Consider the following 11,876-nt stretch of genomic DNA (forward strand, 5'->3'; position numbering starts at 1 on the left):
TGTGCTTTCACAAAAGGCGTTTCCATTAGGCAATCTCCTGGAAGCAAGAGACATGCATGGAAACTAGAAAAGAGAAGGCAGAAGGGCATATCTCTCACATATTATTATTATTATTATTATTATTATTATTATTATTATTATTATTTTATATTTATTTTGTACTTATCATCTTGAAATAACCGAGCATTGCAGCCGATAGCTGTGTTTTGTTTTGTTTTGTTTTGTTTTTTTTTCATTTTTGGCCATAAGCGCACGTTCATAACAGGTAATAGTTATGACATGGGGTCGCATACACATGCATTCAGTTATTTTTGCATGTTTTTTTTAGGCCTCTTGTTGCTCTGATAAACCCCACTCCAGTCTATATTCTTTATGTGCTAAAGATATGTAATGGGTCACTCCACTAACTTGGTGTAATAAAACCATAGCAAGTTTTTTTGCACTTCAGTGACTGACAAATGCATTGAAAAATAAAGCAAAGATAAACATGCATACTGAAAAAAGCCGGTGTGAATGTTTTGGGGTTTTTTAACTAGGGTTTTTCTTGAAATATGATGTGTAATGATTATGTTGGTTGTTGCATAGAATAAACGCAATAAGGGATGTCTAAAATTGGACCTGGGACCTAAAATAATCATAAAAATCCATTATGGTATAGTAAAGCACATAGCAATAATGGTGTTTGATGAAATACTGAAATACTCACTATAATGAAATGTAATACATGCTAATAATAAAATAAGATGGAGTATCCATCATAGAGAGATGAACGTTATAGAAAATATACAAGATGGAATGATCACTTCCAAATATGTGTAGTAAATACTTATTGTAATGTATGATGTAACGTACGACGCAGTATTTATTATTGATACTGTATGATGCCTGTCTATTATAGAGAATTATGGTATATATAATGTAGTGGTAAGAATATTAATTATAATTATGTGTAATATTTACTAAAATAGTGTATGATATTTATTGCATGGATTTGGAGTAGATATTACTACCGCTACAGTTACAATTACTACTAATAATAATTATAATTATATATGTATGAATATCCATTATAAAAATATTGAATCGTTAGTAACTATAAGGTGCCCATACATAGAACATTTCCATGTTCTATAAAGAAGAATGTATTCGATATTCAAAAAAAAAGTGTAGACCTTATAGTTAAAAAAAAAATCTGTTTTACTTCTGAAAGTGAAATACATATAAATAATATATTGTAGAAAAAGGATGGTTGGATACAGCACTCGTAGCACTCGAGTGCTGGATCCAACCATCCTTTTTCTACATCATATACCTGATACGGCACAGTTCTTCACTACAACTCAAGATCCGAGCACCGTTCACATTCAAGTTGTGGATACCGCATGAAAAGAGGTGACGCATATGCAAGCAAGGGGTGATCTGGATATTTACCCAAAATCTATTATTTCTCATAAATAATATATTGTCCATTATAGTTTATGCAGTGTATTGTAGCAATAACAATGTATGATGAACTATCGATGACAGGAAACTGTAATATATAGCAACACTGGTAGTCTTAATAAGAATAATGTATATTGTGATGGCTAACAATGATTATATTGATTTATAATGGGTTAGTCCCATGATGGAGCGTCCATAATACGGATGTGTAGTACTATGGTGGGGTATCATTAGGTGGATGTGTAACATATAATAATCACAAAAAATAATGATTTGATTAGGGATATCTAGTGTACGCTAAAGGTATATGTAGTGTCAGATAATATCCATAGGGAACAATACGTGGGAGAAGACGATGTGTACAGCATAGAAAACTGTAGGATACATAATGATGACATGCTAAATAAATAACTTTGATTTTATGCTTTGGTTACACACAGAAAGCAGTGTATAGTCGAAGCGATCAAAATAGGACCCATGTGCTTCATCTACTGACTTCCTTTGCAATTTTTACATTATGAGAGTGATCCACAGGTAAAGTTTCTACGTCTTGTTTTCCACCTCCATACATAGAACAGTGTTGTCTGAGATATTCCCACTGATCCGTAATAATGAATACACGTATGTTCTCAAGCCGATCAGACCCTCTGACAACTGCTATGTGTACTGTAGTAATTGAATTCTGGAGGATTTTTTTCTCCCGAGTTAGCATTCCACCTTGTAAATGATTTACCAGCTACACATGCAGCAATAAGAGGTAGTGATAAAACACATAATCCAGCATATTAAATGGAGCTCATATCCTCCCCCTCTCTAATTGTAGTACAAAGTGAAAAGTAAACTTATTCTGTAGCTGGATAATTTAAAGACTTTATTTAATGGCGCAAATTAGGGAATGTCTTAAAACTCCCACCACTTGTGTCTATATTACATTCAGGACATCGATTTTACATTTATCTCCGAGGCTGATAATAAAATATCCCGAATATATTGTGTTTCGTAGCTCTCAGGTGGGGCTTCATTGCATCCGACCATAGTGTTAAATAATACTTAGAATTATTTATATGAGGAATCAACATGATAAGATCAATTTCATGAGTAGAAAGACAATCTGCATATAAAGAGAAAGTGATATGATGTGACTACACATCTATATAAACTCAGGTGTGTCGAGAGAAAGAAACATGTGACAGTGAATTATTAAAGCGGACTTTAGATGAGTAAACATTGGCAGATTCAAATATTACTATCATCACAATGAGGAGTGCATTGTCTTCCTTTTGATGACAGTTCTCCATGTGAAGGACAAATCTCACATAGCAGGAATCCTATAAGCTCTTTGAATACACCCAGAAAAGAATCCCAATGTGAAATGAACCATCATTTCGTTTGCATAAGGATCGAATCGTTTCTTGTACCGAATTATGCTTCGATTAAATTGTTCATGGCAAATGTATGCGACGCAATGTGTTGTATTTTCGATGCTATTGGACTATCCTATTATCTTAGCTAATAAATTTGACCTATTGTTCGTTTGTTCAAATGATGTCACCTTAGAACAGTCCCTTAGCTGCTATTTCCATGAATTAGCGGACGGAGAAAGCAAAGAGCCAATCATCAAACAGAGGCTCGTTCTCGTCCACCAATCAGAGCGACAGGAATTGCATTACAGGCAGGAACTCGAGATTTGGTTCAAAGTGATGACACTGAGTCTATGAGGCAGGAGCAGCTTGGCAAAGTTTCAGTGTGCCAGCCACACGGACGTACATGGGAGTGCTGTAAAGCGCGCAGCACTGGTAGAAGAGCGTTAGCTAATTGTGTTATTGATAGAGGATGGATCAGGCCACAAACACACAGACCCCGCAGCAGCATGAACCTATAAGTTTTGGGATTGATCAAATCCTAAATAATTCTGACCAGGAGAACTCCTCGCAGTCCGCGCCCAGAACCTCGGAGAACAACACTAGTTACCTGGGCAGTCCAGTGAGTCGCTCAAGTGCTCCTTATTCCACCCTGCAAGCTTCCTTTCCTGGCATCGGGGCAGCATTTGAAGAATCTGGATCTTACAGTGTGAATCTGAGTTTAGCTCCAGCTGGAGTGATCAGGGTGCCAGCTCATCGACCTATCCCTGGTGCAGTCCCACCTCCCATATCCAGTGCCATCCCAGCCATGCCAGCTGTGCCCGGCCTTGGCAGCCTTAATTTCCCCTGGATGGAAAGCAGCAGACGGTTTGTTAAAGAAAGATTTTCAGGTAAGGACAAATCACACTGGGGAGGGATGTCAAGTGTCAGAAATCTTTTATCTCTGTATTATTTCCAAGAAGGAATAATTCTGCAGACCTGAATGTCCTTCATAAGATGGTAACCTCCCAAAAAACGAAAGAAAACAGAGCTCAAGTCCACAGGTCCCAGACTGCAGGCAATACCGACAGCTACCCACTATGATATACATGGATAATACAGAACGCCTCACTTACCTTCCGGGAAACAGTATGTGTGACAGATGGGCCCGTCTTAGCTTTTGGGGTAACGAACTATTGGGAAACTTTACCCCTTTGTCAACCTATACGTGGGCCGCAATATATTGACCTGTATGTCTTGTTTATACGGAACCTACACGGATGCTGGATTTCAAAGGAAACACTCAAACACAAAGGAAAATAGATGCATATTTGACCTTTGATGGTTCCTGAAAAGTCTATAATCCATTTATAGTCGACTTTGTGATAAAATATATGTCTATTTATCTGTCAATCTGTCTACTTAGGGGTTTTGAAAAGAGCGGTGTAAAAAAACAAACCTCTATCTATGATGACATCGATATGGACCACTATGCTCTGTTTTTTTTTGTTTGTTTTTTTGGTTATTGATAATTTATTTTGTCAATTTTAGATAAATAATATTTACAAAGATTAAAAGTGTAATATATTAAGAAATCCAATTTCTAAAAACAATTGAGGACTCTATTAGAACGCGCTAAATTCATCCCTTTTTCTTGGATATTCTGGGATGCTATCTGATTTTGTCTTTTCTTCTGTTAACTTAGGCAGTGCAGTAGTTCCTGTTTATTTTCGATATGGTGCTGCTCTGAAACCTTTATTTATTGTAGTTATATAAATGGCAATTATGTTTAAAAGCAAATCGTTTGTAAAAGCATCCATTTGTTTTATAAGGAAACCAGAATTACATCACCCTTTACCAGAATAGCATCACCCATTTATATTAAATGCAGTAGAACCAAACTATTTTCACTATTCTTGCGTGCATTTCTACTTTACTTTTGCTTTTAGTGTGTGAGGAGGGTCAATTTTAAGAAAAATAGTGATTTTTTTCCGCAATTTTTATCTATGTTCAATAATATATACATATAGTCTTAGAAGCAGTAGTCAAGACACCTAGCCTTCTGTATATTTCCAAGGTGAACCTGAACTCTTATATTTAGCGGCTGATAATATACAATTAAAGATCTGTCTTTCACCTTCTTTGCAGCTGCCGCAGCCCTCACACCCTTCACGGTGACTCGCAGAATCGGGCACCCATACCAGAATCGGACACCTCCTAAACGCAAGAAACCACGCACATCCTTCTCGCGGGTGCAGATCTGTGAGCTGGAGAAGCGCTTCCATCGCCAGAAATACCTCGCCTCTGCGGAGCGTGCTGCTTTGGCCAAGTCTCTAAAGATGACTGATGCACAGGTGAAAACCTGGTTTCAGAACCGCAGGACAAAGTGGAGGTGAGACTGAAAAAAATAATGAAAAATAGTCAAGAATGGGCAGATTTTACCACCTTCACCTGAGGCTTTAGTTTCATTGAATAATTAGTACAAATATATATAGTAATGGCAGCTTTGTACTGCAAGAAATATCTGATACTCACCGTGAGACCAATGCAGAACTTATGTAGATACAGTAACAAATAAACATAACAATGCATTAAAAACATCCTTCACTACAAATAAGACATAATGTAACATTTACATTTTTTTCCTTCAGTCCTATATTTGCACTCATATAATATTATTTATTTAGGCTATGAAGGCGCATAGTTCTTCATTTTGGGTAATATATTACAAGTGGGTTCACTTGTGATATACTTGTGCGCTGTCCGGCAATTTTTTTTAAAATGTATTTTGTTTTCTGGGTTCGGGCAGACCACGGAAACAAACCGAAAACTGAATGTAGCGTTTTTCTGTCTATGACATGAGGATGCCTGAAGTTACACCTGATAACGGGATACAAGATACAATAACTGCGACCATATGTCAAATATAAATGACAATGTACGCATTGTAACTAAACTAGTGTATGTGAAACTTCATGTTTAGATTAATAAACAAGTAAAAAAAAAAACAATCCTGTGATGTAGAAGGACCATAGCGTGTAGACAAAAAGTATAATTATAGTAATATAATATACAGTAGAAAAAAGTACCAATGATTAGAATATGGCAGTAGTATAATCAAATTCATTAATTTACCTATAACATTAAGTAACATCACACTATAACATCATACTAGTATGATGATAACCAACTGGAATAAATATTGTGTAAATATAAACCAGTTGTCCTGGCAAACGTTTTACCAGTTGAGATTGCAATTAACATGTGTAGTTTACTAGGCTATATATATATATATATATATATATATATATATATATATATATATATATATATATATATATAAAATCCTAGTTTTAATAATGCAGTTCAATAATAGTTAGTAATTTTGTATTAGTTTGTAATAAAAAAAACAACCTACCACAGCAACAGATACTGTATCATTTAGTAATATAAGAATAGCCATACAAATAAAGTACATTAAACATCAGTAAACTATAGCCGTGTGTGAATTCTGTAATGTACTACTCTTAGGAAAGTACAGTATCTATTAAACTGCCCAGTGCTATGGAATTTCTAAAACAGCTAATGATAGTAGTATAAATATAGTATTTCATATAACATCAAGTAGTAAACTCTCACTATTAATAGTAGCAACATAAATAACTGATACGTGTAACTAATCAATAATAGTTATTTTATTATTATTATTATTATTATTATTAATAATAATAATAAGGAGAGACCTACATATCAGTGAAAGTAATCCTAAATAATAAACATCATCATCATCATATACTAATCAGTTTATTTTAATGTACAAACATGTACTGAATATGATATTTTAATACATATTTTGTTTATTTATGGTTTATTGTGAAGAGTTGGCAGAATTCCAGCTGTAAGTGGCATTTTACACTATAGGTATACTAAAACAAATAACAACAATAGATCTTTATTTTATGGTGCCATCATATCTTTCAGCGCTTTACAAATTATGTAATAACATAGTCAGATGAAACAATAGGAGTGATGGCTTGCTCACAAGAGCTTACCATCTATAATAAAAATGTGTAGCCTTATGGCTACTGTCGCCTTGCTGCATGTAAAAGTGTGGTAAATTCTGCCTCATTTCCAGTTTTGCATTATTGTAAACATGGCAGTAAGGAAGGTGATCGCTGTCACCGCTTATCCCACGTCTGTAACATTCATTAATCCAGTAATAATCAGCCCCTTTAGACACTGCCCTTTCAGTACTGATGATGATCATTGTTGGAAATGTGATCAATGGCGGAGGACGTCTAGAGAGCCTATTCATATGCACAGACGGGTTATTTCATGTTGATGTGAAATTGAATTTGCTTCCTTGTAGGAGACAGACAGCTGAAGAGAGGGAGGCAGAAAGGCAACAGGCGAACAGACTGATGCTCCAGCTGCAGCACGATGCCTTCCAGAAGTCGCTCAGTGACTCTATCCAGCCAGACCCTTTGTGTTTGCATAACTCTTCCTTATTTGCACTTCAGAATCTGCAGCCTTGGGAGGAGGAATCCAGTAAGATGGCACCAGTCACATCTTTAGTGTGAGTGGTGAAGTGGACAGAATGACAAAACTTAACCCATGAGTGGCTGGAAAGCTCAAGATGGCCTGTGTGCAATTGGGATTTACCCCTGTATATTGATCATCTTAAGATGTTCAAAGACTGAGTTGTGCCAATGCAAAACAAAGACTAATTGAGCTATGGAAGACATCCTTCTATAATGGCCACCCTGGACCTATCATGATCTAAGGGCATTACAGCTTCTTTGTTTGTTTTTGTGACATAGAGATTTTTTTTTTTATTGAAACACTATTAAGGTGGAAATTGTCAGAATTGTTGCCTATGTCACAAGCAAAAAGAAAGGATTTTCCTATCCAACATCTTACCAGTGTCCTATCCGTACCTTCTATAAAAAAGGATGGATCGGAAGTTTAATGTATCAATTAAATTCCCATTGGCATCAATGTAAATTTTATGTCATCCATTATGGTCAATTAGGCAGGTATCTGTTCTGATGCATTTTTTATTTTACAGAAAAATAGTGTACTTTTTCTTCGTTTGAATAAAATGCATGCATAACTACAAGCTCTGTCTTTTTTTCCGTAAAAAAAAACAGAAGCATAACGGATCACTGTACAACGGATGACATAAAAAATTACATTATTTTCAATAGGATTTCAAACTGATCCGCTCTATTTCAGTTTTTTACTTTTCTAGGCGGATATTAGAAACGGAAATCACAACCATAATTTGAACTGAGCATTAAACCTCCATTCTTAAGGTAGTATGAATTATCCTAAAGTATCAATTAAAAATCCCATTGACATCAATGTAAATTGTATGTCATTCGTTATGAATGACATACAATTTTTTTATGTCATCCGTTGTACAGTGATCCGTTATGTTTCTGGTTTTTTTTTTACGGAAAAAAAGACAGAGCTTGTAGTACTTTTTTCAGTTAAAAAAAAAACTTATTCAAAACGGATGGTGCCAAACTGACCACAACGGATGAGACTAAGTTCACACTATCGTTGGCATATCCGTTCTTTATCTCAGCTTAAAAAAAAAGAAAAGGGATTATAAATAAAGGTAGATACAATGACAGTAACTGATGACATGGTGTCTGTTTATTTAACTGACACCCTTGTCTTTCAGTTAATGTCAGTTAGTATCTGTTTTTTTTTTTTGGAAGAATCGTTTTTTTTAAATTACACTTTACTTTCACTTTCAATACATTGATCTACAGGTTCTACTATCTATCTATCTATCTATCTATCTATCTATCTATCTATCTATCTATCTATCTATCTATCTATCTATCTATCTATCCATATAATGAAAGAGAATGAACAGAACTTTGTTTTTAGTGTAAACCAGATGTGGTACTTTTATTCCATCAACAGTGATAGTAGCGACAGTGCTCATTCTCTTGCATTTCATGGTTGGAGGCCTAGTCCTGAGACGCCTGCACCCACCTGACCTGCTGCTTGGACTTTCTTATCGTATCTATCTATCTATCTATCTATCTATCTATCTATCTATCTATCTATCTATCTCTCTATCTCTTATTTCTATTTGCCTAGCTATCTTTCTTTGTGTACCTCACATTTATTTATAATCTATACATCATCTCTTTTTATAGATACATAGATAGATAGAAAAGTGAGATCGATAGGTAGGTAAAAATTAGACATCTATAGATGGCAACTATTATGAGGGATGGATAGATAGATAGATTTATATTAGACAGACAGATATAGAAGCTAAAGATTGAGGTATTAAAAGTGAAATTAAAGTGAAATTAAAAAAATAGATTCTTAAAAAAAATTAATACCAACTGACACTATCTGAAAGACAAGTGTCTGTTGTTTTAACAAGAAAACCTTAGGGTATCAGTTAAATAATCAGACACTTTATCTACCTTTATTTATCATCATTTTTTTTTAAATGGCAATAAAGAATGGATATGCCAACGCTAGTGTGAATTTAGCCTAACAGAGGTTTACAGTATCAGTTAAAAATCCCACTGACATCAATGTAAATTTTATGTAATCTGTTATGGACAGTTTAGCAATGATCTGTTATGTGTGCATTTTTTTCAAACAGAGGAAAAGTTCCGCAGCTTCAGTCATTTTTGCTGTCAAAAAATGCATGGAAAATGGATCCCTGCCTAATTTGTAACATTAAACCTCCGTTAAACCTCCATTCTTTACTTATTTAACAGAGGGAAGGAACGGTAGAGCATAATGGGCCTTACTTTTACTTTTTTTTTTGATGGAAGTAAAGAACGGAGGTTTGAACGGTAGTATGAAATTAGCCTTATATGTATGTACACTACTTGTTTGGTAGGTTAGTAATCATAATAGATTGCATTTATAGCTGTGCACAATACTGAAATCAGACAAAAATCTAAACAAGGAATCCGTGTCAAATTACAGTTTTGAGGCAGACATATTCAGAGATTAGGCGGAGGACTTCACTGTTGGACTTTAAAAGACCTCACCTACTTTGTGCAAGCAAAGAAAATTAAACAGGAAGACATTTAAAAAAAAATATATATATATACAAAAACACATATATTTGTTGTTTTACTGTCATTGGGTTACCCTGGTTCTAATTTTCATTATATAAAAAAAAATTATTGAAAATGTCTTTAGGTATCCTGGAAGAGCATGATTCATTGGTTTATTAAAGGGACAGCAGTATAACCTAAAAGTGCTGCCACAAGGGACATGTAAATATTTTACCATATTTTTAATTTATTGATGCAGTATTATGCCAGTAAATATAAATATAAATTATATATAAATATATTCTTAAATATTTATGTTGCTTTGGTTGTAACTATTTTGTATTGGCTGGAGGAAAATAATTAAAAAGAAGTTCCATTAGATTGCTTCTGGGCAGAGGAATTTGACAGCAATGTTTGATGAGCACAGGTCTTATTTGTCACGTAAAATTTTTTATATATATTTATTTTGATAGATTGTCAGGTAATCTGTCTTAAGAGAACTCTGCTTATGTTGCTATTAAAGCTGTTTAATATCAAAGCTGTCTGCAAAATATCTTCTGCAACCACATGATATATGAAAGAACATTTAGCCTCTTACTAAGTAAGCGCCTTAACTTCTCCAGGTTTACATGGGTTGACATGTGAAAATACTTTATATTAATGACTGATATATGTAAATAAATTTCTTTTAATACTAAAGATGAGGTTTGCATGTTAATAAATGGTCAGTGTGTATTTTTCTCATTTGCTTTGAGTGAAACTGGATATTTTCAAGGGAACCTGAAAAAACATCTAGACATAAGCAGGGTAATACACTTAGTGACTGCCGAGGTCGCACCCAGGTCCTACAGAAGATCCATTCAGGCGTAAATATTTTCTCTTGAGAACAATGAACTTTAAGTTATGCCTTTGAATATGGAAAACTCTAAACATCTTATCTGTAAAATATATATACAGGCCGTCCCAGGGTTATGTACAAGATAGTTTCTGTAGGTTTCTTTTTAAGTTGAATTTGTATATAAGTCGAACTGTATATTTTATAATTGTAGCCCCAGACAGAATGTTTTTGGTCTCTGTGACAACTGGATTTTAAAAAATGTTGGATTGTTATAAAATCCAGAATTAGCAATTAATCTTAATTACAGACACCTTTGATAACTGTTCATCTGATCATTGTAGCCTGGGACTAAAGTACAGTAAATTACCAACATCTGGAGCTCCGTTTGTAACTAGTTGGGTGTTCTTAAGTAGGGGACCGCCTGTATATAGAGTCAGTGATTATTCCATCTTTTGTAAAGTGCTTTAAGTTACTTTTTCATATTTATATCAACATTAAATAAGTCATATATATTAAATGGCACTGACGTACTTCTTTCAGCAACTTTTCTAATGTGTTTCCTTTTGCCTCCTCTGCTTTTTCTCTGTCTTATTTAACAAAGTGTAGCGAGGCTGTAGTTAAATTTTGTCTCATCCATTAAGGCTCATTTCACACTACTGTTCCTTCTTTCCGTTACATTGATATCAATTGGAATTTTAAATGATACTTTTAACCTCCGTTAAATCTCCATTCATCACTTTTTTAACCCCTTAAGGACGTAGTCAGTTTGTAGCTTAAGTTCAACCCCATTTTTTTGTATTCTGACTTGCGTTATAACTTTTGAACACTTTTACTTATCAAAGAGATTTTAAGATTGTTTTTCATGACATGTTGTACTTAATTTTAGTGTTAAATTTTGGCAGATGCATTTTTCGAAGAATTTGCCATTTTCAAAATTTGAAATGATCTCGTTTTAAGGCAAATAGTTTTACCACCTAAATAAGTTGCTGAATAACATTTCCCATATGTCTGCTTTACATTTTCATAATTTTCGAAATGTCTGAAAAATGTACTTTGATGTCATTCGGCCTACATATCGAACATTGGTTTTCCGTATTTTTAAAGAAGATTTCTGAATTAACTTTTTGGGGATCATTATTGTTTGTAATGAAATTTGAAATATATAATATTAGAAACCCCCTATATATCAACCCATTTTCAAATCTGCAT

The 11,876-nt window shown here is 34.2% G+C and overlaps 1 protein-coding gene across 1 annotated transcript; it reads left to right on the top strand.

The window, feature by feature from the left end:
* Positions 1 to 3,162: 3,162 nt before the first annotated feature.
* Positions 3,163 to 11,077, top strand: TLX3 (T cell leukemia homeobox 3). Its single transcript, XM_072145797.1, has 3 exons — positions 3,163 to 3,694; positions 4,932 to 5,175; positions 7,153 to 11,077. Exons 1-3 carry the CDS (start codon positions 3,277 to 3,279, stop codon positions 7,361 to 7,363), a joined length of 873 nt encoding a protein of 290 aa, XP_072001898.1. The 5' UTR covers positions 3,163 to 3,276; the 3' UTR covers positions 7,364 to 11,077.
* Positions 11,078 to 11,876: the final 799 nt, after the last annotated feature.

This window comes from Engystomops pustulosus, chromosome 4 (assembly GCF_040894005.1).
Source record: "Engystomops pustulosus chromosome 4, aEngPut4.maternal, whole genome shotgun sequence".
In the NCBI taxonomy this organism is placed as follows: Eukaryota; Metazoa; Chordata; class Amphibia; order Anura; family Leptodactylidae; genus Engystomops; species Engystomops pustulosus.